The 27,999-nt window shown below is 34.6% G+C and overlaps 1 protein-coding gene across 1 annotated transcript; it reads right to left on the reverse strand.

Moving 5' to 3' along the window:
• Window positions 1-45: 45 nt before the first annotated feature.
• Window positions 46-27,993, reverse strand: LOC139496441 (RNA polymerase-associated protein LEO1-like). The gene is made up of 12 exons (XM_071285036.1): window positions 27,887-27,993; window positions 17,410-18,210; window positions 17,167-17,247; window positions 10,752-10,852; window positions 9,564-9,706; window positions 8,204-8,288; window positions 6,896-7,014; window positions 5,791-5,925; window positions 4,811-4,946; window positions 3,930-4,101; window positions 1,629-1,741; window positions 46-815 (listed from the first exon to the last, which is right to left on the reverse strand). Exons 1-12 carry the CDS (start codon window positions 27,930-27,932, stop codon window positions 672-674), a joined length of 2,076 nt encoding a protein of 691 aa, XP_071141137.1. The 5' UTR covers window positions 27,933-27,993; the 3' UTR covers window positions 46-671.
• Window positions 27,994-27,999: the final 6 nt, after the last annotated feature.

Here is a 27,999-nt window from a genome sequence, read left to right on the forward strand (position 1 = left end):
ATTGCCTTATCTGCTTTTTCTTTCCTGAAATGATATCAAACATGATTAATTTTCATGTTTTTTATTATTATTTTTATGTTTATATTTACAAATTGCACATAGTTTCATCTCATCAAATCACACCAGCCATTCTCTCTCCTTGCACAGTTTTATTGTAAGTTTCACATGGCATTCAATGACTATAACAAACAAATAACTGATTCAAAGAGATTACTTACATTCCTTTTCGCATGATTACACTACTAGATTTATGATGGGATGTTTTCAAATATTCTTACAAATTTTGATTTCCCTTTTTCTTTTTGAGTTGAACAACAGGAGTCACTTTCACAAAAAAACTTACGACTAATATTGATATAGTTGATTCTTCATGACTAACAATTAATCTTAGTCGTTAGTATTTTTATGAAACGGACTCCAGAATGCTATTTTACACCATGAAATTACATCAAAATCCAAAAGAGTATGCAGTTGACATTAATTAAAATATAATTATTACATTTGAATCCATGATAAAATTTACAACTTTTCAAGTTATATGTCTATGATAAATATACATAATGATAAATGGATCTGAACATGATACAACATTCACACTTTCATACATCACTCAAAAACCACATTTCTACATCTCGATCATACAAACTCTAATAGCACAACACAATTCATGTCTAGTCCGATTCTGACCCAGATTTATTTTTCTCTGACTCACTACCACTCTGCTTGCCACCGCCTCCACTTCCTGCTTCACTTTCTTCATCAGATTCTACAATTCTGGCTTTCTTCTTTTTATGTCCTGTATCCGAATCTGAATCCTACAAAATAATAAAAAGTTTGACATAGAATTTTTCTTATTAAGAAGCTCTGTATCTGCTTCCAGGAAGCTTGGAGCTTTTTATGTTGGCACTTCTCAGCAATATATGTAACACCAATTATAGATATAAGGCGATGTGGTATGAGTGTGAATAAGACAACTCTCCTTTCAATTCAAATATGTAAAAGTAAACCATTGTAGGTCGAAGTACGGTCTTCAACTTGGAGCATTGGCTCAAACTGAACAGCAAGCTATAAAGGGCTAAAAAATGACAAGTGTAAAATCACTCAAACAGGAAAACCAACAGTCTTATCTATATTAAAACGAGAAATGATAAACACTTATCAATCACATCAACAAATGACAACCACTGAACAACAAGTTCCTAGTTCGGGCAGGTGCAAACAAATGCAGCAGGTTTGTTACAATTATATCAAAGGGAAAGAATTTTATCATAAGTGTATGTTTAAAGTTTTGAGTTCAACATTACATAAATATATTACAAAATTGTAAAACAGTTTATGCATTCAGGTAATACATTTTTTGTTTCTAAGAAATTCTCTATATACTGTGGATTAATTTGTTTTTGTCTGTTTTATAGCAATGGTCAAGACTAGCAACATATCAGAATTTGGTCAACTCATTATTTCAAAATATTCAATGAAATACATTTATCATCTTATTGAATATACTGGGTAATGGGATATTTTGCTGACATTAGGGTTTCTGATTTGCCAGATTCTACTGTAATTCAAAAGCTTGGTTTCTAATTTGCCAGATTCTACTGTATTTCAAAAGCTTCCTTCTAACTTACATCCTCTACTGGACCTTTCTTAGCCTTCATCAACCGCTGTGCTCCAGATCGTTCCTTGTCAGAATCATAAGAATCACTATCACTTGAGTAAATGTCTGGAACATTTGGTCGATCTGAAAGAATCAAATAATATGACATCTTATAGTTATAAGTTATAACTAGTACATTGGATTGACTGAAAAATAATAACAAATAAATTTTTCATATTACAATTATATTTTCATTAATTACCATTTTGTACTTTCAAAGTCTTCATTTTTGTCTTATGGGATACGGGCTTACATTCCCTGTGAAGGCAACCAATGAAACTGACTATTAGTATATATATTATATGTTATTCAGGTCTCAGACACGGTATACGGCTTAGAGTTTATAATATAAGCCCTAGGCCGGGAATGTCACAGTATATACCCTTTCTGAGATCTGAATTACACATATATTACAGATTATCCCTGACTTAATGTTATTTTCCAGTGCAGGTATTTGTTGACAACACATATATATTGAAAAACCAAACCTGATATGTTCAGCATACGTGAAGGATTTTTTAATTTGCTGTGAACATAATTTTATTGTGTATGTAATAATTTATAATAACACTTTTAACACTAAATTTAAGTATTAAAAGTGTAAATTGCGTGATTTTGTATAAAAAATGTATTATTGACTGAAGCACGCCATTATTTTCCCTTTGTGAGCCTCTGACAGTCTGATAGCTTTTGATACGTCACATAGTAACCGGTGTAATGATGATGTTTTTGAGGTTCCAATTAGGGATAAAAACGTCGTATATACCCCGGCAGTTTCCTGAATATATACTGACATCTCTGTGTTACTATCCAATCACAAACCTCGACACATTTGTAATCCGTAATATATATAGATATATCTAGCATATATTAGTTAGTCTGAAAGGTAAAACTATTACTTCATCATAATATATTAAAGCTGCATCGGATAGAAATCAACATTATACAAGTATACGTATACATGTTTAAGACTGAGTGATTTTGAAACATTCGAAATAGAAATAAAGGATAAATTTTTTTGTCGGTTTTATAGGGGTCTTATATAAATTTTAAACAGTTGCAAAATTCACTCATATATTTACAAGCTCACATATTTGTTGATATTCATTTGCATAAGGGCTATTCCAGAAAAAAATGTATGGGGGAGTTGGAAGGCACATTGTATTAATAATACATGGGTGATGGGTATCAGAGCAACTTTTCACACTATAATGCACTATAATTCTCAATTACAATTGTCTGGGTGCTGACAAAAACTGCCTTCCAAACCCCCCCCCCCCCTTACATTTTTTTCTGGAATAGCCCCAAGGTAAATTCTGATCAGATGCAGCTCATTTTATGTATATTTTCCTTTACTTAGGTAAATTTTCATCCATTCAATATTTGATATCTTGTTTTCATAAATTCTGCATACAAGCTTGAATATATTCGATTTTTTAACATCCTTTTAATCATGAAATCAAAAATCACATTTACCCTTTGATTAATAACAATTAACAATAAATATAAAATAGTACACAAATTCTTTAATATTGGTATTTCTGACATGAAATTGATTTATAAGAATTGTTCCACGCTAATTGGAAGGTCAAATATCTGTATTTAGTGGAGTGTTACATTGCACACACAATGTCTGTGGAAGGCTGGACAATTAAGATTTTTGGGGTGGAAAGTGGGGCAATTAAGAAGTTTCTGTGAATGAGTTAGAGATGCATAAAACCATTGAGTAAATTAAATCTATACAATATCAGTTGACAGTGGGATAACTCATTAAATTTTTGATGATGTTACAAATTTTAGTTTTTCTTTTTATGGCTGTTATGGACCCTATCTGACCTATCTCTTGAACTTTTGTTTGTTTTTTCAATGGTCCCCTTGAAAACATGACCCTCAACCATCTTGACTACTTTACCTTTTTTTGTTTTGTTTTTAAATGATAGCTATGAAGACTTGACAGTTGACCTACCTCTGGAATTTTTTTAATGCATTGTAATGATTGCTATTAGACTTTGTCCATTGACCCACCTTTAGCATTTGTTTTTTTTTCTTTTAATTGTTGCTACATGTATTAAAACTTGACCTTTGACCTTCCCTTAGCATTTTGTGTTAATGTTGGTTTTTTTTTGGCTAGGAAAACTTGACCATTGACGTGTTTCTACAGTTTTGTGTGATGTCTTTTAATGGCTGCTTTGAAGACATGACCTTTGACCTACCTCTAGCATTTTTGTAATGTTTTTTAATGGCTGCTATGGAGATATGACCTTTGACCTACCTCTAGCATTTTTGTAATGTTTTTTAATGGCTGCTATGGAGATATCTCCTTCTTCCTCTTCATCCCCACTTTCTAGGTAACCACCAGAGAGACCCTTAGCAACATGTCTTTCTTTTTGTCTTTTCCTTGTTCCTTCCATTCGAATGGCTGCTCTCAACTTTTCTTCCTCTTTCTGTAAAATATGACAAACTTTAGATTTGACCAGACAAACATTCTATACAGACTGAAAAACTCAACAAGAATGTGTTCATAGCACATGGATGCCCAACTTGCACTATCATTTTCTATGTTCAGTGGACTGTGAAATTGGGTAAAAAAAAATGGCATTAAATTTAGAAAGATCATATCATATCATAGGGAACAAGTGTACTAAGTTTCAAGTTGATAGAACTTCATCAAAAACTAACATGACGAAAAACCTTAACCTGAAGCAGGACAGATGAATGAACAGAGGAACTAAAGGACGTACACACAATAAAGCATAATGCCCCTAAAAATAAGAAAATATGAGAAGTAAAAAGTATAAAATGAACCTATTGTGTATTAATTTTGTGACATCTGATAGGCAAAGCAGCAGATTTATGCATGTATAACTCCTACAGCCCTATAGTCACTACCTCTATGTACCGTCATCATTTCTGATCTGTTAGTGAAGGAAAAATAGCCACTTCTCTATATATGTTGCTTTATCATTTATGTTCTATTAGCATTATATTAACATTTGATGGAATAAAAGCCACTACCTATATATAGATATGTACATTTATCCTTTCTGATCTATTAGTGAGTTAGTGATGTTATAATAGCCACTAGATATATGTACCATTATTATTTCTGTTCTGTAAGTGATGTTATAATAGCCATTACCACTATATATATACCTTTATCATTTCAGATCTGTTAGCATCAGGATCTTTGCCGTGGATGGGTAATACTTTGACCTTTTGTGTTTTCGTTGATCTGTCTGCTAATGACAAGGTCATTTTTCTGTGGGTGAATGATTCTGTAGAATGTGGTCTGAGGGAAAAAATGTAAAATTAATGTTAAAATATCCATATATGATAGGGAGTCGTAAAGTATGCATAATCTCAACCACTCTCATACTGTGCCTGTCACAAGCAAGGAGGATCAGTGGTACCAATCTAGGAGCCTGTAGATCAGTGGTACCAATCTAGGAGCCTGTAGATCAGTGGTACCAATCTTGGAGCCTGTAGATCAGTGGTACCAATCTTGGAGCCTGTAGATCAGTGGTACCAATCTTGGAGCCTGTAGATCAGTGGTACAATCTAGGAGCCTGTAGATCAGTGGTACCAATCTTTTATAATTGTTTTTGTTGAATGTTATATTGTGGATTTGGTTTTTTTTCGTGGGTTCCAATTTTTCGTGGGTTCCAATTTTTCGTGGATTGAGGAAAACTTGCATTTTCATGGATATGTAATTTTGTTGTTTTTACAAAGTCTGCATACATTACATAAGAAAATTTGTAATTTGTTGAACATTTAAATTTGTGGTTCCCCTGTAACCACAAAAATTGGTGTCTGACAAATATTAATGAATCCAAAGTATTATTAAATAAGGCTGATAATTTTCTCTTAAAACTATTTCACATTTCTTTATCTCGCAGCCTATATAGCTGACTATACTGTATGGTTGTGGTCAATGTAAAATGTCAGAGATCCATTCACTTAAACTAAAGTTATTGTCTGGAAACCAAATGCGTCTTTAGTTTAGTTTAGCATTATAGGAACCCCAAAATATGTTTGTGGTCATATAAAAAAAGTATGTTTTATAAATGTTAAGTTATTGAGTTATACATGAATGAGACAGCACTCACACAACAAAAGGTAAACAAAGTTCTTACCTGAAGGCCACTTTTGTCCTGAATACACTTTGACCTTGTAAACCAGTACCTTGACGTACAAACAAGTGATTAAAATCTCCCTGAATCGGCATAGTATGGACGTCAAATATCTCCGTGCCCAAATGTAATGACATGCTGAAATATAAAAAAAGTTGGACCATCAAAATTAATGGCTCCTCTTAAGAGTCTGACATAGTATGGACATGAAATATCTCCGTGCCAAAATGTAAGGAAATATTGAAATAGAAGAAAATAAAAATAAATTATGGTGTCACCTAACTTGTTTTCTTGATACAAGCAAGAAATGAAAAGTCCTTCTTTATAAAATTTTCCTATTTGGGTTAATGGCTTAGGGGATAAATTGATTAGAATAAACAAATATTTTGTGTTTGTAAAAAGACTCTAAGTAGTGCAATAAATCAATATGTTTTCTTTATTCGTTAAATATATTGAAATTCACAAAATTACAGTTATCTTATATGGGTTATATATGAGAAACCTATATTTTTTCTTTTTGAGGAAACATTAAACGATAGAATTGGTTAAGACTGAATAAGAATATTGCATTTCAAAAAGGCTTTTGAAATATCAATAATATTAGGCATCATGTCTGTTTTCTTGAAAACACTATTTTTCCTAACAAATTCAGTATAATTATCTGCCCTTGATTAATGATTTTTTTTTCTGAAATTTTAAATACACTTAACACTGACCTTTTTTGATAGTATAATCCATAAGTTTGAAGATTTATAACGATCCTGTTGTATATTGAAGGATACTTGGGTAAATATTTTTAAACTAAAAAAGTCAACTTGCAACATGACCAGAAAGAATCATCAGAAAAAGACACCAGACCTTAAGTTTAAAAAGAATTGGGTAAGGGCGTAGACCTTGGTTCAGGGAGATAACTCTTTAAATCAGTTATGGGTTTGTAAAAGTCAAGTATCATCAATGTATTTGAAGCATTTACCTGAAACAGATTGGAAATAATCCATGTCACCTAGAAGCTGACAATATATTTATGAAAATGGTTGACACAAACGTAATGATGATTTTAAGAGTTATTACCCTAAACCTAGAGCTACCTCTTAAACATTAGTCTCACCTGCCGTCTGACCATCTAACAATCCTGGCATTACTCTCTTTCTTCGGTGCACCTAACTCGTCTAATACATCCGTGCCGTCTGCATCTTTCACTTTTCGCCATCGAATAGCATTCTCTACCTGCAAATTCAGGCAAAAATTATAGTAAAGAATTTTAACTTAATTTTTGTTGATATGCATTGAAAAAAAGATTTTATTTCACCTTTTTTCAAACAATTACATGACTTTTTTTCACTCGATTCAATTAGTTTTTTTCAATTTTTAAAAATATTCATCAGAGACTTTTTCATTAAAATAAGTACAACTAATCTTCATACGTAATCAAACCTAATGCCATTTCATAAACTAGAGGCTCTCAAGAGCCTGTGTCGCTTACCTTGGTCTATGTGCATATTAAACAATAGACACAGAACAATTCATGACAAAATTGTGTTTTGGTGATGGTAATGTGTTTGTAGATTTTACTTTACTGAACATTCTTAATGCTACAATCAATTTACTCTATCTATAATGAACTTGGTCCAGTAATATTTACAAAAAATTATGAAAATTGTTAAAAATTGACTATAAAGGGCAATAACTCCTTAACGGGTCAATTGACAAATGTGGTCATGTTGACTTATTTGTAGTTCTTACTTTGCTGAACATTATTGCTGTTTACAGTTTATCTCTATCTATAATAATAAAAGATAATAACCAAGAACTGCAAAATTTCCTTAAAATTACTAATTCGGTGGCAGCAACCCAACAACAGGTTGTTCGATTTGTCTGAAAATTACAGGGCAGATAGATCTTGACATTATAAACAATTTTACCCACGTCAGATTTGCTCTTAATGCTTTGGTTTCAGAGATATAAGCCAAAATCTACATTTTACCCCTATGTTCTATTTTTAGCCATGGGGGCCATCTTGGTTAGTTGACCAGGTCATCAGACACATTTTTTAAACTAGATACCCCAATGATGATTGTGGCCAAGTTTGGTTTATTTTGGCCCAGTAGTTTCAGAGGAGAAGATTTTTGTAAAAGTTTACAGACGACGAACAACGATGGACGCCAAGTGATGAGAAAAGCTCACTTGACCTTTCAGGTCAGGTGAGCTAAAAAAGAGGGTCCTATATATGTACTTGTTTTCAAGTAAAATCAGTTTCAAACATAAAAATACTGTTGAAGAAATGCATCTTTTCCTGATATGTCAATTTGTCTTTGCAAAAATAACATTTTACGTTCACAATTTCATTATCTTCACAGTAACTGTATCGTATGCCCTTAACATTGGTTTTCAGACATAACAAAGTGACCTTATTTACCTTTAACTTTAACCTTGCTCGACCTTCTTCATCCAAAACTTCATCTTCATCTATCTCGTCTTCATATGATGTAGCATCGTAAGGCCTATAAAATATATCAATTATGGACTTTAGTTTTCTTGTTTTCTTGTTTTACATTGTCATTTCAGGGCCTTTTATAGCTGACTATGCGGTATGGGCTTCGCTCATTGTTGAAGGCTGTACGGTGACCTATAGTTGTTAGTTTCTGTGTCATTTGATCTCTTGTGGACAGTTGTCTCATTGGCAATCATACCACATCTTCTTTTTTTATATTTTGACGAGGTCAAGACATTACATATGGACTGTTCAGATTATATTGACCATGTTGACCGAGGACGAAGTCCGATTGTCAATTTAATGTAACAGGTCCATATATAACGTATTGACTTAATTCATATATTACATATGAAAATAATGTATTAGTGGTTTACTTCCTATTTTTAGTGGTACGAGTGTGCCGTAAAACAGGGTTGCTTTATCATGCCCTGCTGGTGAGAACAGGGTCTTTTTTAATCAATGTATTTGTCTAGAACAGGATTGCTTATTTAACTATTTAAGATACAGTCTAGAACCTGGGTCTAGAACAGCATCTATTTTATAAGGTAATACAGGATCATTCCCGGTGCAGATTTAAACAACTGTTATCTTTATAAGTTTCACAATATGCCAAACTATTGTATTTCTAGAACAGGGTATACATTTTTTTAGCGTCAATTTACTCAAAAATAGAAACAACGTTTTGGATACATAAAGTAACCTTTGAAACACACAGTGATATTGTTGTCTTTTTTCAAAACTACCTCTACTGTTTTTTTGAGGGGGAAATGCATAGTTTTTATTGAAATTGGGAAGTTTGTTTTTGTTTTGTTTCAAAAAACATATCTCCTGCTGATCTGTGCTGGTTTTTTTGCACAGTTTTATCACATATATTTTGATTGTCAGACATTTTCAACCTGAAAGGCACTTTTTGGGGAGGGGAAAGAGTCAGAAATAATGATGGTACTTCATGCATTGAAAACCACATGTGTTACAAACACTGTGATGATTTTTATCAGAAACCTGGATCCTTAAGTGCTTTCATACTATCAAAATAATAACATGCATTTCTTTTGGGGAAAATGAACAACTTATTGGGAGGAATATTAAGCCATTCTTTTTAGTAATTGGGAATTTTTCCTATGGGAAAAATTCTTATTTTGGATGTAATTTGAGGCAAACACTATCACTAACACATGATCGAACTATCCAATGAAAATGAGGAAAATTCTACATGTAAGGACAAATTTTACACAATGCATAGCTCTGTTTTAAAATTGTAATGATACAAGGGGCACATTACCTGGTTTCTACGCTGAGGAAATTTGGAAGTTTAACATAATGTATAGTTTTGCCAAGATTTGTAATGATACGAGGGATCTCTACTTCTATAAGTGTTTCTTGTGGCTCTTCTACCTCTTCCTCTTCATCAGAACCTCTCCTTCTCTGCAAAAAAAAGGACATAAAGAAACTTAAGTTAATGTTAAAAAAGTTAAATGAATTAATGTTCAGTTTCATAAATTTATTGACAAAGTCAACTGGTAAATTCAGAAATTATTGTGATGTTTTTATCATTGCCGCAATAGTTTAAACTCACATTTTGAAATTTTGTATATGATTAAACAGGATTTTTCTCAATACATTGCAATACATGTTTCACAAACATTAAAATCACATTTTACTCTCAAATGACAAAATCGCAATAGAATAATGCACGCAATAATTTCTGAATTTATTTTGTTTTTGTATCCCTGTTCCCCCCAAAATAAAAATAATTAAGGACATATTTACACAATAACCACAGATCAGACTCCAAACACTCATTTTAAATTTTAAATTATAAAATAAAAAAATTCATAATGAACATGCATACTGAGCTTCATGTGAATTCACAGAAAATAAAACATTCATTTATTACACATAAATTACAGATGTACAACTTTTTCTTTAGGCTTGAATGCAGACTTTGGTGAAAAAGTTTGAAAATAAAAAAATATAAGACAATATAACTTTCTCAAAATCCATGAATACAAAAGTCTGATTCAGTTTTTTTCCAACAATATTATAAAAACAAAAATCTTATAAAAGGAGCTCCATGACCTATCAATATTTTTAGCTTATTTTGATTCTAAACTAATGCTCTTCCTGCTTATAGTATTAATTTTAAATTCTTGATATATTTAATTTCACCTTAGTACATCCTTAAGGCCTAAAATAAAATATTGTTTGTTTCCCCAATCCCAACCAACCCTGCAAAACAGTCAGACTCATAAAATTTTATTCTCAAAACTAAGTCAGATATTATTTTATTCATATCTGATTTTCAGGCTTTCCGTATCTACTGATATTGTTCCAGCTTTTTTAAGAAAAATAATAATTTTCGTACCTACCTACCGACACCTGGCTTGGCAGGGTCGGGAGTGGGGAAACAAATAATATATTAATTCAGACCCAAGTATATTTTTAATAGTACACCTGGTTCCGAACATACCGGAGAATTATCATCTCTGTCACCTGACTCGGGCCGCTTTTCTTTGTCTTCTTCATCTGAACTGATGTCATCTGCATCTCCAAAGAGATTGTCAACAGTAGCTACAAATAAAACAGTAAACAATGTTTTTAATAATTGTACATGAGGTGTTCCAGCTACCGCTCTCTATGTACACAACGTCACCATTGTTGTGACGTTATCTATTTAGAGTTCCAATACAAGTATCATTGCAAGCAGACATTCTTATTTCTAAGCCATAATTTGTGTCCGATACAAACACCTGTACCCACGAAATCAACGAAAATTGGTATCCAACGAATATTAATGAATCCACAGTATTATATTTCTCATGTGCAAAAACTGACCGTCTGACATGAAATTACCCATGTGTTGTAGAATGTGATATTAACCCTCATCAAAGAAACCATTAGTTTGTACACAACAATCATGCACTGCTTTTGGTTGTTATTTACATTTTCATTCAAACATTAAGTGATCTTCAAGAGTTATGTTCAGGACTGTGTTCATTAGACGTTCACGGTACCGCTATGTATGTATTGTAACGTCACGCTACTTATGACGTTGAGTTTTATGTGCAAGATGAGTTTAGAATCATTACAAGTAGAAACAGCTAGTATTTCTTATTGTGCCTAACAAGTCTGATAATACCACTCTATGAAATTGGTGCCGAAGGACCAAGATGAGTTCCAAACTACGTTCGATACGTGCAGGACACAGAAGTGTTATTTCCCGACTTTTGAAGAAATTTGAGGACATCCGAGACGAGGGAGATGAGCCCGTGAACACTGAAGAGTTAACTAAAATTGTGAACAATCTGTTGAAGAAACAAGAGACACTACAAAAACTAAATGAGGGCATTCTAGAAAATCTTGATGAAGGAGAAGTAGAAGCCGAGGTCGTCGATTCAGATGAGTATGCTTACACATTAGATGGAAAAATAACGCAAATACAAAAGCTCATTCTTGTCAATACATCCGCACTCAATACACATGCAAAAGATTTCGTCAGTTATAGCGGCCCTTCTCATTCCGCCCCTGCTCAGCCCGCTCATGATCAACAAAGTTATGCTCAACCCGAGAGATACACTAAACAGAATACATGTAATTCAAACTTCCGTGAACCGGAAACTCAGTTTTCACGTAGTAACACTAGAGTAAATGAGTACAACAAGTTGCCCAAATTGAATCTTCCTACCTTTGATGGTAATATTATGCAGTGGCAGTCATTTTGGGATTCATACGAGACATCCGTTCACGAAAACACTACTCTTGGAAATGTTCAGAAATTTAATTATTTGAAGTCCATGATGAAGCATTGAAAACCGTCACAGGGTTTGCGCTTACACATGCAAATTATGAGAAAGCTATTTCTTTACTGCAAGAAAGATATGGACAATCGCATGTAATAAGACAGAAGTATATGCAAGCACTAGTTGATATACCAGCCCCTAAATACACGATATCTAGCATGAAAAACTACTACGATGAAATTGAGATACACATTAGAGGTTTGGAGTCATTAGGTCAAAGTGAGGACACATACGGAGCGTTTTTAGTGCCCATTATTATGAACAAACTACCCGGTGAAATCCGCAGAAATCTTGCCAGACAATATAGATCTACAGATTTACAACTGAATGAATTACGCCGTGGAATTTTCGATGAACTTTATATTATGGATGCAGAAAAAACTTCAGAACAGATAGAACCCCCTACAGCTACCGCCGCCTTTCTGACAAATACAAATTCCAGTAATCGAAATAGAGGTAACAAGAATACAAACGCAAGTAACACTAAACCCAAGCCACACTGTGCGTACTGTAAGGAGCCACACTCGGCTGTTAATTGCACTAAAGTATCTGATTACAATGGCCGGATGTCAATCGTGAAAAAAGACCGCTTATGCTTTAACTGTCTAGGACACCATAGCTTATCCGCATGTAAATCTACAAAAACTTGCAACAAGTGTCACAAACGTCATCACACCAGCATTTGCAAAGACAATGTGAAAACAAATGAAGACAACAAACCAACAGGGGATGTAAACGTAGGCACAATTCAACACAACGCGAGGAACCAGACACTGTTTTACACTCGCAATCGCCAGATCGTGTACTTTTGAAGACAGCAATTAACCCAGTAAGTGCAGAACATGAAATACTTGATGCAAAAATATTGTTTGACGAAGGCGCACAGCGGTCATTTATCACAGAGGAATTAGCCGAGAAATTAAAACTCAAGCCTACTGGAACTGAAAGCGTTTTTTGGAGACAATGCAAATAGTACTAAAATTCGCCATTTGAGAAGAGGATTGGTATATCTCATAACTACAGATGGTAAACTGCCGATTCGAGTCTTGATCGTTCCAGAGATCGCAGCACCGATGAGAACCTATGTACGCCAAGCAGCAAAACTTACATATTTGTCAGGAATCAAATTAGCTCACCCAGTAACAGCAGATGAAAACTTTGAAATTTCTATTCTAATTGGAGCTGATTACTTCTGGTCAATTGTTCAGAATGATATTATCCGAGGCGAAGGACCGACAGCTGTTCAATCAAAAATCGGATACTTGTTGTCTGGAACGCTACATTCACACAACTCTGACACAGATGGATACAAGAGAGCTTCAATGATGAACGTGATGATCGCAACAAAAACCGATGAGTACGACTTGGAGAAATTTTGGAAAATAGAGTCACTGGCTACCGAAAAAATTGACACCACAAAGTTAGAAGAACAGATAGATATTCAAAAGACTTATGAAGAAAAACAAATTCGTTACCATGACAACAAATATTGTGTAACGTTACCATGGAAAGAGGATCACCCTACGTTACCGACAAATAAAGCCATTGCACAACGAAGGACAGAAAATGTAGTAAGAAGACTTAGCAAAGAACCCAAACTACTTGAAAAATATGGAGAAATAATGGCAGAGCAGGAGAAAAGGGGCTTCATAGAAAAAGTGGATACTACTAATGAGACCGATGAAACTAGCAAAATACACTATATTCCGCATCATGCTGTGAGAAAAGATTCAACTACAACACCATTTAGGGTCGTATACGACTGCAGTTGTAAAGCAACACCAGAATCGCCTAGTCTTAATGATTGTTTGAAGACTACTCCACCCAATTTAAATGACTTAGTCGGCATTCTTTTAAGATTTCGTCTACACCAATTTGCCGTTACTACTGATATAGAGAAGGCGTTCTTGAACGTTGGATTAGAGACACAGGATAGAGATGTCACACGTTTCTTTTGGTTCGATACACCAACAGACCCATCAACTCCACTATCAACTTACCGATTTAAGTCTGTATTATTTGGAGCCACTTCATCGCCATTCATACTGAATTCCGTTCTACAAAAACACTTGAGAGAGAACCGTTGTGAATATTCTGACACTTTAATGAATGATTTGTATGTTGATAATATACTGTCGAGTTTTCCTACAGAGAGTGCATTACTGAAATATTTTGATACATCAAGAGACTTATTCACTAGAGCAGGATTTAACTTGCGCTCATGGGCTTCAAATTCTCAACTTTTGCGAGACCGCGCAAATTCACACAACGTATTAGACAAAGATGAACTCATAAAAGTGCTTGGATTGAGATGGAACACTTGTAACGACACACTTACTTTCGCCAAACCGGAATACACCGATATTGAAGATACACGTCTGACAAAACGAGAGATTTTAAGACAATCGTCGAAAATCTATGATCCACTCGGACTTATTGGTCCAGTTACTGTGCGTAGTAAGATACTTATGCAGACTTTGTGGGAGAAAGGATTAAATTGGGATGAACCTCTTACATCTGAAATTACAACAGAATGGAAGTGTGTACTACAAGATATTAATGAATGTTTACATTTGGAGATTAAAAGACCGTATTTCAAAGAAAAATCAGACAATGTAGAATTACATGTTTTTACGGATGCAAGCTTAAAAGCCTATGGAGCATGCGCATATTTAGTCAGTGGAAAAGAAACCGTACTTATCATGTCAAAGAATCGAGTGGCACCTCTGAAACAGTTAACAATCCCGAAGTTAGAACTCAGTGCAGCTTTGATAGGCGCAAGACTCGTCAAGCATTTGAAATCGTATTTGGATGTTACAAGCGTCACATTATGGAGTGACAGTCAGATAACTTTGTGTTGGCTTACTACTGAGAAACAATTACCCGTTTTCGTTAGTAATCGAGTGAAGGAAATTAACGAAATTACTCAAGAATACCAATGGAAGTACTGTCCGACAGATTCAAATCCGGCAGATATGCTATCGAGAGGAGTAACTGCAACGAAATTCTTAGAATTGGATCTTTGGATGAAAGGACCTGAATGGCTCACTGACAAATCAAACTGGCCACAGTGGAAGAATAAAGAATCACACATTCTTAGCACTACAATTGAGCAAGGACAATCAACTAGTGAACCGCAACAGAAAATCAGATCTTATGAAGGAATAAGTAAAATTATGGATATAGAACGCTACAGCTCATACCAAAAACTTTTGCGTATAACAGCATACATGTACAGATTCATAAACAACTGTAGAAATAACGACAAACTAACAGGAAATCTTAGTGTCAATGAAATTCAGACTGCTTCGACTTCATGGATCCGAGATTCGCAACTGCATAATTACCCGGATGTTATTGAGTGTTTAAATAACAAATCAGAGAAAAATGTGCTAGTGAAGCAACTTAGATTGTACATGGACAAAATGAACATTATCCGTTGTGGCGGGAGAATTAACAATGCACCTATTGATGAATCAGCTAAATTTCCAGTACTAATACAGAACAAAGACAGACTTTGTAAATTAATTGTGATGGATGCACACGCAAGGAATTTTCACTCTGGATTAGAAAGTACAGTGACATTTATTCACCAGTCTTACTGGATTCCGTCGATTCGACAATGTGTGAAATCAATACTCCGTAATTGCGTTACTTGCCGTAAAATTACAGGAAGACCCTATTTTACACCCGACCCACCACCACTGCCATCCGACAGACTTAATGATTCACCACCGTTTACCGTAACCGGTGTCGACTTCACAGGAGCATTGAATGTGAGAACAAAAAGCAACAGTATTAGTAAAGCATATATTTGTCTATTCACCTGCGCTAACACTAGAGCTGTGCATTTGGAAATCGTTGAAGACCTTACAGAACAAACATTCATTCTAGCGTTTAGGAGATTCACCAGCCGCAAATCGTTACCAAAAATCATGATGTCTGACAATTGTACAACATATACCGCAGCAGCGAAGGAAATTGAAATGCTTACAAAATCTACTACTATTCAGGAACAACTCAACATATATGGAACTCAGTGGAAATTTATTCCGAAGCGTGCACCATGGTATGGTGGTTGGTGGAAGCGATTGATCGGCTTGACCAAGAATTGCATAAAGAAAGTGTTAGGACGAGCACTAGTTACTTTTAGAGTGCTAGAGACAATTGTGACCGAGATAGAGGCTATATTAAATGATCGTTCGTTAACCCACGTATCAACGGACCTTACCGATGATGAACCGCTTACACCGTCTCATCTTCTCTATGGAAGACGTATTAAAACTTTACCGTATTCAGGAACAAATAATTTCAACAGTGAGGAGAACGTACAAAACTTAACACATTACACAGTAAATAGACAATCTAGTGTTCAAAAACGCATTATTCACGACTTCTGGAACAGATGGCGACGAGAATATCTCACTTCACTCAGGGAACAACATAGAAACACCGGAAATAACACCCAAATCATTAAAGTGGGCGACATTGTACAGATTCATGATGATACCCCAAGGACAGTGTGGAATATAGCGATTATCGTTAAGTTAGTTTATGGGAGAGATGGACTTTTTAGGTCTGCCATTTTACGCACTAAAAATGGTACGACATCTAGACCGATAAGTAAGCTATATCCACTTGAACTCTTATCAACAGATAGTCCGTGTGATTCTAGTGACAATACTATTACTTCAACTAGAAAAGCAAAAACTGATGCCAAGGAGAAAATCAAAAGTTGGATTCAACCGTTCCGTAAAACATAAAGACTGTTTAAGTGTAAATAGTTAAAGTTTTATTTCATTTGAGAGACAATAGTTATTTCATTTTAAGATTTTTTCTTTATTTATTGCTTAAATTATCATTCGCGGGCCCCCAGGATGTTCAGGACTGTGTTCATTAGACGTTCGCGGTACCGCTATGTATGTATTGTAACGTCACGCTACTTATGACGTTGAGATTTATGTGCAAGATGAGTTTAGAATCATTACAAGTAGAAACAGCTAGTATTTCTTATTGTGCCTAACAAGTCTGATAATACCACTCTATGAAAAGTTATATCCCTTTGTATGATGTAACAAATCTTACCATCTACTCTCCCATCCTGAGCTTCCTCATCACTTCCCATAATCCTCCTCTTCTTTCGTCTACCAATATCTGAATCACTTCCTGTCAACATAATAATGTCATAATTATTGAAGAACAGTCGTTTCATTTTTATTCATGGTTATCAATTTTCTTCCTTTAAACATGTTCAAGATAATCATATTTTTCTTAGAAACTAATTCATGATTTCTTTGTTTTCCTTAAGACTGCAGACAAAATAAATACCTGATCCACTTTTTCTTGAACCTGATCGAGATCTTGACCTTGACCTTGGACTGCCTGCTTTCGACCTTGGACTGCCAGACTTTGATCTTGGACTTCTTGATCTAGACCTTGGACTGCCAGATCTAGATCTTGGACTTCCTGACCTCGACCTTGCACTCCCAGATCTGGATCTTCCTGATTTGGACCTTGGGCTCGCTGATCTTGACCTTGGACTACCTGACCTTGATCTTGGACTTGCAGATCTTGATTTTGGACTTGCAGATCTTGATTTAGGACTACCAGATTTAGATCTTGGACTGCCTGACCTTGACCTTGGACCAGGGCTCCTTGATCTACTTTTTACTGACATAGGGCTTCCAGATTTTGGACTTCCAGAGCCACTCCTATGTGAATGTGGACTCCCAGAACCACTCCTATGGGACCCTGGACTTCTAGAGCCACTCCTCTGGGATCCTGGACTTTTAGAGCCACTCCTTTGAGAATGTGGACTTCCAGAACCACTCTTATGTGATCGTGGACTCCCAGAGCCACTCCTATGTGATCTTGGACTCCCAGAGCCACTCCTATGAGACCCTGGACTTCCAGAGCCACTCCTATGGGACCCTGGACTTCCAGAGCCACTTCTGATGGATCTGTGACTCCCTGATCCAGATCTGTGACTCCCTACAGGACTGCCTACTGGTGTCCGGCTATGTTCTGATCCACTGTGTTGGGCTGGACTCCCAGGTGGACTCCCTGACTGTGCTGGACTACTTCCACCTGGGGTTCCTGGGACTGATCCATGACCACTTCCATCACTTTCTGAAAATAATAAAAAGACCATAAAATTATACAAAAATAATGAATTAAACAAAAGGGCAATTAAAAGAAGAATAGAGAATTATGTGGTTTAACATGTTTAAGATATATACAGAATAGTTAAAATTTGTATAAAAAGTACACAATACAGAAAATGATGACACAGGCACCCTACAGTGATGTCACTAAGGAGGTCCAAGTAAATATCAAATTGCAGTAGAGGATCAGGTTCACTTCTTATTGCAGTGTCATATTCTTCAAAATGTAAGAACTCAGAAGAATTCATAAATAATAAATTTTCCTATGACAATGTACAAATGTAAATGATGAATTCAAATTCTTCCTGAATACCGAGCAATGATAATTTTAAAAATACAATGTATATATAATCTAAAATAATGGTAAAATTAGGAATGGAAATGGGGTACATTGTATGTGTTAAAGAGACAATTCAACAACCTGGCCAAATAGCAATTAAAGGCCCAATGGCAAAATGAATGGCAGATTCCAAAAAGAAAAGAAAATTTCTGTCAAAAAGAACAAATTAAGAAAAATAATACTAACTGTCATGACTGTTATTTGAATGATAATATGTGAATGTTTTATTGACTAGTAATGTTATATAAAGCAAGCAAACCAATTATTGGATATGATTGTTTTAATTAAAAGTAGAAATGATCAAAACAAGTTAAATCAAAGTGATGGAAAGATTAGAAGAGTAGTTTGAATTATTTCATATTAAGGTATGTTAGGGAAAAATGATTATTTATAAAGCACTATTGCTGAACATTGCATTTACAGCAGGTCTTTAGAAGGAAACTTGCTTTTCCAGTACAAATGCAGTATGAGGATAAAATGAGCTCAAATTAAATAATATGGGTCTCTTAATTTGCACAATTTTTTTTTAAACTGCAGTTTATATCTTATTGAAATTATGTTGCCGGTTCTGAACATGTTACAAAAAAACAAAAAAATGCAAAAATTCTTCTAGTAAATGTTACCAACTATCCCTGTAAGACATAAATCTGGACCAACAGCTTAAAACTTAAAAGTGTCAACAAAAAAATTGAAAAATGTTGTTTTGGGTTATTTTGTAAGTTGAAACAGAGGTTATATGGCATTGAAGATTAAAAGTTTTAGAGTGCCTTTTGGTCAATTTTGAAACTTTTTCAACGTAAACCAATTAAAAAACTTATCTTATTGAAATGTGGATTCTTTCTTGGTTGCAAAAATATATATTCCCTTCTAATAAAAATTCAAATGACTAAAATAGACATAATGATTGATGGGAAATAAACTAATAAACAATGATTTATTATAATTAAAAGTTTAAATTTTTTTTTAAACTGTTTCAGCCAATTCCTGATAAAAAAAAAAAAAGTGTACTAATTTAATTGTTGATTAATTACAGATAATTATTGGAAATTTATCAATTAAATGATAGGCTTTACTTGAATACTTTGTCCAACTTAAGTGATACCAGAATAAAATGATATACTAGTACCTTTTATTTATTCATATTTCATTTTTTTAAAGATCTTGTTAATCCATTGATAATTTATCTTTCAGATATAATTTACAGAATCACTTTATGTAATGTAGATCAAAAGTAATTGGCAATAAATAGATCTATCATCTTTATAAATATCAAACATCTAATATACACATTTGTGTATTCAATTATGAGGTCAAATACTTGTGTATTAAGAATTATATGTATATTGAGTGTTCTGTATAATTATGTAAGACTGAGGTTGATAGGTAATGTGGTCAATTTGATTGGCAGTTTAGGAGGTGGGGCATTGTAATTAAAAGTCCACCTTGTCTCTGATTGTTTAGTGATAATAACAGTTGTCAATCATACTAGTTGAATCAATACCCAGTTACCTAATCAAAATGTTTTTTAAAAAGCCTGACCATCAACACACCTTAATGACATACATTCTTGAATGAACTGCTCCAATAATATATCCAGTTTTTTTCAGTTTATAAGTGTATTATGTGCACATACATGAGAACCATAGGGAACTATATTTCAGTGTGAATACATTTAGTAACAGTAGCTAACCTGTCCTGTTGTTAGGGAGGTCAGTGCCTAAGTAAAGATTTAGAACAAGTTCTAATCTTTCCAAAAATGTGAAATGTTTGACGGAAATTACTTCCCATGTTTTACGAGGCTTTAAGTTGACACTGGTACTAATTTCCAAATTGTACACAAGAAACTAAAATTAAAATAATACAAGACTAACAAAAGCCAGAGGCTCAATTTTTCATGTGTTTGGTTGTAAAATAAACAGTCATGATACATTTTTAGTTAATTTTGTTGCATTCTGTTATGAATTCTTGCATTTTAGCCATAACAGATACTTGTGATGGGAGTTCAGATGACAGAAATCTATGAATCTAATTATTTTAATTCACAATCCTCAAAATTTGATCGTTTGAAAATTTATTTTTCAGAAATGAAAAACTAGAGGCTCTCAAGAGCCTGTATCGCTCACCTGATTCTACTTGGGTTTTTGAAATCATATAAAAAAATATAAAATTTGGCTAAAAGTGACAACACAACCTCATTTATAAGGAAAGGAACATGTTTAATTTCATTCAAAAGTCCCCCACTGGCGGCCATCTTGGATGACGGATCGGCTACAAAGTAACAACACTTGGTCAGCACCTCATAAGGAACATTCATGCCATGTTTGATTTTATTCCATTCAGTGGTTCTCTAAAAGAAGTCATTTGTATGCATTTCCCATAGGGTCCTATGTTAAACTAAGTCCCCTGCTGGCGGCCATCTTGGATGATGGATCGGCTACAAAGTAACAACACTTGGTCAGCACCTCATAAGGAACATTCATGCAATGTTTGAATTTATTCCATTCAGTGGTTCTCTAAAAGAAGTCATTTGTATGCATTTCCCATAGGGTCCTATGTTAAACTAAGTCCCCCGCTGGCGGCAATCTTGGATAATGGATCGGCTACAAAGTAACAACACTTGGTCAGAACCACATTAGGAACATTCATGCCATGTTTGATTTCATTCCATTCAGTGGTTCTCTAAAAGAAGTCATTTGTATGCATTTCCCATAGGGTCCTATGTTAAACTAAGTCCCCCGCTGGTGGCCATCTTGGATAATAGATCAGCTACAAAGTAACAACACTTGGTCAGCACTCCATAAGGAACATTCATGCTATGTTTGGTTTAATTCCATTTAGTGGTTCTCTAGAAGAAGTCATTTGTATGCATTTCCCATAGGGTCCTATGTTAAACTAAGTCCCCGCTGGCGGCCATCTTGGATGATGGATCGGCTACAAAGTAACAACACTTGGTCAGCACCCCATAAGGAACATGCATGCTATGTTTGGTTTTATTCCAATCAGTGGTTCTCTAAAAGAAGTCATTTGTATGCATTTCCCATAGGGTCCTATGTTAAACTAAGTCCCCGGCTGGTGGCCATCTTGGATGATGGATCAGCAACAAAGTAACAACACTTGGTCAGCACCTCATAAGGAACATTCATGCCATGTTTGGTTTCATTCCATTCAGTGGTTCTCTAAAAGAAGTCATTTGTATGCATTTCCCATAGGGTCCTATGTTAAACTAAGTCCCCCGCTGACGGCCATCTTGGATGATTGATCGGCTACAAAGTAACAACACTTGGTCAGCACCCCATAAGGAACATTCATGCTATGTTTGGTTTTATTCCATTCAGTGGTTCTCTAAAAGAAGTCATTTGTATGCATTTCCCATAGGGTCCTATGTTAAACTAAGTCCCCTGCTGGGGGCCATCTTTGATGATGGATCGGCTACAAAGTAACAACACTTGGTCAGCACCACATAAGGAACATTCATGCCATGTTTGGTTTCATTCCATTCAGTGGTTCACTAGAAGAAGTCATTTGTATGCATTTCCAATAGGGTCCTATGTTAAACTAAGTCCCCGCTGGCGGCCATCCTGGATAATGGATCGGCTACAAAGTAACAACAATTGGTCAGCACTCCATAAGGAACATTCATGCAATGTTTGGTTTCATTCCATTCAGTGGTTCTCTAGAAGAAGTCATTTGTATGCATTTCCCATAGGGTCCTATGTTAAACTAAGTCCCCCGCTGGCGGCCATCTTGGATGATGGATCGGCTACAAAGTAACAACACTTGGTCAGCACCCCATAAGGATAATTCATGCTATGTTTGGTTTTATTCCATTCAGTGGTTCTCTAAAAGAAGTCATTTGTATGCATTTCCCATAGGGTCCTATGTTAAACTAAGTCCACGGCTGGCGGCCATCTTGGATGATGGATCGGCAACAAAGTAACAACACTTGGTCAGCACCTCATAAGGAACATTCATGCCATGTTTGGTTTCATTCCATTCAGTGGTTCTCTAAAAGAAGTCATTTGTATGCATTTCCCATAGCGTCCTATGTTAAACTAAGTCCCCCGCTGGCGGCCATCTTGGATGATGGATCGGCTACAAAGTAACAACACATGGTCAGCACCTCATAAGGAACATTCATGCCATGTTTGGTTCCATTCCATTCAGTGGTTCTCTAGAAGAAGTTCAAAATGTAAATTGTTAACGACGACGACGGTCGACGCCGGACGACGACGACGGACGACGGACGCCAAGTGGTGAGAAAAGCTCACTTGGCCCTTCGGGCCAGGTGAGCTAAAAAAGTTCTAGGGTCGGGGGTTTTAACTAGGGTCGGTCGGGTTACTGGAACCACACATATATTTTTATTTGGCCTAACAATTAGTGGCCAAGTCAAATTTCCTACAGGCTACAATTTCTTTTTTTACTTTCATCAATTTAAATGTAGATTGATTATGTTACCGTTACAATCAAGAAATGATTATTTTGACAAAGGAAAATGTTGGCACCAGAAATATTGCTAGCGGCTGTATTTTGTTGCCAGATTAAATAAAAAATTGAAAATCGTGACATTGATGTGGTACATGTACCTGAAGTTTGAAGACCCTAACCACCTGGTCTGCATGCCCATAAATAATGAATGCGCTTAGGTAATCCCTAAGCTTGGTCTGCATGTCCATAAATAATTAATAAATTATCTCCTAAAACCGCAGAGTAATAACTTCTGGTACTTTTTTTGCTTAATACTTAAGATTTTATTTCTCACACTTTCTTTTTCCCTATTTTTAATTTCCGTGCAATGTTTTTGCAATTTTTATTCCACGTTCAGACCCATCCTTTACCATACTCTTAAAATTTATAGTGGTACCAGTTACAGTGAAATGAGTATGCAGTGATCATGGTGATAAAAGTTTGCTTTTAATTGTACCAGTTTGCAATGGTATGAATTAACAGTCAAAAATGATTTCCGTCAAACAGTATCATCGGGAGCCTGGTATTCAGTGGTTGTCATATGTTTATGTTTATGTGTTACATATTTGTTTTACGTTTATTCTTTTATACAAATTAATAAGGCCATTAGTTTTCTACAACACTACCTTTTTGAATGTGACCTGTATTCAGATGCCAGAGACAAATTATTTCATCAAATATACTTCATAACAGGACAAATTCCAACAGATTTAGACAATTTATTAACAATCAATTTGGCAAATGCAGAAAATATCAATCAACTATTAGCGGAGTACATAGAGGAAACAAACCGTTTTAGTGGATAATTTAATACAAATTTCTTTTAATTTTTAATATTTTTTAATTTTTCATGCCATTTCGATAACCTAATTAACCATTTTTTTCTTTTTTTTCACTTGATACTTTTATATAATTCTATAATATTTTTAAAGTGCCACGTACAATATCTAAGTACAAAGGAGAAACTACATAAGTGATAATAATTTTACAAGAGAGGATAATTCACAAGAGAGATTAATCTGTCATCACGACAAAGATTGAAGATTGAAGTTTTCTCATTTGAATTGTTTTACATCATTTTACATTGTCATATTGGGGCCTTTTCTAGCTGACTGCGGTATGGGCTTTGCTCATTGTTGAAGGCCGTACGGTGACCTATAGTCGTTAATGTCTGTGTTATTTTGGTCACTGTGGACAGTTGACTCATTGGCAATCATATCACATCTTCTTTTTTATATCATCAACGTCGAGTCGAGCATGCCGATGAGAGCGGACTTGAAAATATTTGCAGAGACAATCCATCAACATCATTGAAATTGTTTTGTCAAATTGATTTCATGGATAAATATTATTATCCTTACATCGTATATTTTATGATTTGGATTATATTTTTTTGTTGAGAAAGGTTTCTGCAGATATTTTCAGGTTTGTTTGAGACATGTAGTCAGATGGGATCCTTTAGTAGTTTCCATGTGGGAAACTATCAGACCAATCTATTTGATGTCTGAGGGTTTTAGCTGTTCCCCTAATGGATCGGTAGTTTCTTTCCGAGATCCTTTATCATAGGATTTTCGGCTTTCCTCTACCAGGAATACAGCTGGGCATTTAGCGGTATCGGTTTGGATTCCAAGTATGTCCTCTCCGGTTTCCCATTCGTTGTCTAGGCATTTGTGCGGCATCCGGGGTGATCTTATCCCTTATTTTGTATATGGACCATAATTTGGTATTCGGCCTTTGGTTTCTTTTTGTATCCTTTTTTATAAGTTCTAAAACTTTAACTTTTATTTTGTGGGTTGTGTTGGTGTTAGAATAGTATGAATGGAACAATTGAGTCACGGCCAGGCTGGGAGACTGGATAGGCAAATGCTCACATTAAATCTGTACCGATATAGTGTGTTAAATGTCTTCCTTTTTACACCATAACCCATGGTGGTGCTCCTACTAAAGGAGGGAGATACGGAACATACATACATACAAGACAAAGATTTATATGTCATGATCATGTAGTTTGTTTCAATAATTTGTTGTGAAGTTCGCGTTCTAGGTTACAGTATAGCTCACCCCTCAATCAATCAAAGAGCTGATAGCTCTGAAGTGGAAGAAGGTGAATAAAAGGTAACTTGAATTACCATAAAAGCAGCCCCACTAACCCAGGCTGCTTTGTTCCATTATCGTTATAATGTATTTTTTTTCTTCAAACAAGAAAAGGTCACATTAGTACATGGATTTCCCATCCGTACAATCATTTTCTATGTTCAGTTGACTATGAAAATTAGGTAAAATCTTTAATTTGGCAATAAAATTAAGAAGAACATATCATAAGGAACACATGTGTACTAAGTTTCAAGTTGATTGGATTTCAACTTCATCAAAAACTACCTCGACCATAAACTTTATAACCAGAAGCAGGACGGACGGACAGACTAGAAAACATATTGCCCACAAATGGAGCTTAAAAAAGTAAGGCTCGTTACATACCCGCCAACTTTTGAAAGTTCCCAATTCCCATATGGGTTTTTCCTGCACAAATTTTTTTTTAAAGGTTACAATTTTTAGCGATGTATTTTGCACGATCTGGATTGTCTAGAAAAAGTGTCATATTTGTATGATTAACTTACATGCCTTTTTCTTAAGTCTGTTTGCATGATTCTAGTTTTAATTCAGTAGAAAAAATATACATGAAGCTAGCAGACCAGGGTTTATTTTCCAGAGTAAGAATATTAGATGCTTGTTGAAATTTCCAATTTTAAATTATGCACAAAGATGGACCTTTAACAGGTTGGGAACAACACTCCAAATGAGATTAACCTAACTGGAAGATCAGTATAACCCACTGTAAAAAATGAGCACCAAAAAAGTCATTTATATTCATATTATTTGATGAAACTTTTCCCCAAGAACTATATGCATCTATTAAGTACTGAATAGTCAAAACATGTCAAAAGAATTTTCTGTTGTTTCTAAACTTATATCTTTTTTAATAATTTGACCCCTCATTTAGAAAAGTTGTTCCAAATATGAATTTTCCCACTTTTGAGTTTAATAAAAATCTTCAAAATGTACTTTATTTTTTTTCAACAGTAAAATGACCCCTTGTTTTAGGGACAGTCCCTCATTTAAGGGACACCACTCATAATTGGAGTGGGGGTGGGGTGGGGGGTCCCAACCTAAATACAAAAATAAAATATGTTACAACCAGTATTATGTCAATAAATTGTCAATAAATTAGTGAAAAAATACTATTTACTATCTTTATCATGTTTTTGGTAGTACAGTAGACTCCGGCCAATGGGATACCCAGATTGTCAGCTAAAAATATCTGATTACCCGATATATTCAATAAGACGATGAATGTATATTCATTAAATATTCTACAATAATAAGTAGATCTATTGCTTAATATGTGAAAGGGCTGGAGGATTGATGGAGTGATTTTTATCAATAACATCACCACGATGTTTGTGAAATAAAATTATCAGCTGATTATGTAGCTAATGAATAAATTTGTTTCCACCTGCAGTTTTTAAATCCTATATTTATTAAAATCAATTAAATGTCCTGAAGTATTTATGTAAATTAGTATCTTCCATCCATAGTTTGTCTTTACTTGTTTAGTAAACAAATTATTTACATTTTCACACAGGTAAACTAATTTGGCTATAAATAGATCACAGCATGTCTGTGTAGAATCTCTTATCAAAAATCGTAATTGTTATAATTTTATTTCTTTAAATAATCAAATTTAAATTTATGAAAATATTCATGATTGATAAAATAGTATTGCTTGAAGTATACACTTTCAGAGACTATTTATGTTTAGGTCATGGTTCTTCACATAGTTGTAAACAAACCAATATGGCCGACACTCGTGATTACCTTTGCACATGAAAAAAATATTTCTGACAAAAGTCAGATTTCTCTTGTCAAAAGGAATTTATATTTATATTGCAATACATTCTTCAGAAGGAGGTACATAGAGTTTCAATTATATTTCTTTTTCTATGAGCTTAGATTTTAATCACATTCTCCAAACAGCAACGTATTGCTCTTGTCAACTGAGTCTTGAATAATTTTATAAATAGATTCAAACCATTTGGAGTAGAAGGGCATCTAATTCACATGACAAAGGAAAACAATGAATTATGACAACAATTTAATAAGAAATATATCCTTTTTATTTACAAAAAAACAAAATCTTCTTGTCTGCAGGATTGCAAATTCGTAACTTCAAGGGCTAACTTGTAAACAGGGCGAGTTGTCCCGATACCAAATTCACGCATGCCTAATACAAATATCTACAGTTAAAACATCCTGTGACTAGTAAACAAAGACCAAATAACGTTCATGTGGATGAGATGAAATCTGATAATTTACATAATTAAAAGGGTCATATTTACGATAGTGATTGTTTTTCAATCCTAATTTACAAATTAAATGATTCAGATGCCTAATCATGTGTAAAAATCGGTGTCAGGAATCTTAGACTTAGTTGTTATGAAATTGTAATACACGAAACGAATGCGGCATACGGAGGCTCAATGCCAAAGGTCAGCCCCTTAAGTCTTCAGAAGACTTGACGTCTTCTTCCACTAAAAACTGTACTTGGGAGGTATTTTTCTATTGTGTTCAATTTTCCAGGATGGAATAAATATCATAATTCATACTCTGGTAGGAATAATTTTGAAAATAGTGTCTTCGTCTTTTTTGTTAAATTCATTTTTCTTCAGTACATGTGATACTGATAGGCACATTAAACCTTAAATTAAAAAGTTTTATGATTTTCGATCGTAAATATCAGAGTAAGTCATTTTAAATGTATATGTATAACTGATTATACCATTTCCACTTTCGTCACTGCCAAACAATTCTCTGCTTTCCGCCATGCTTTATGACTAAATTTAGAAACGATGTCGGACTGGATACGATAAGACAAATCGGCATCTACTTTTT

This window comes from Mytilus edulis, chromosome 11 (assembly GCF_963676685.1).
Source record: "Mytilus edulis chromosome 11, xbMytEdul2.2, whole genome shotgun sequence".
Lineage (NCBI taxonomy): Eukaryota > Metazoa > Mollusca > Bivalvia > Mytilida > Mytilidae > Mytilus > Mytilus edulis.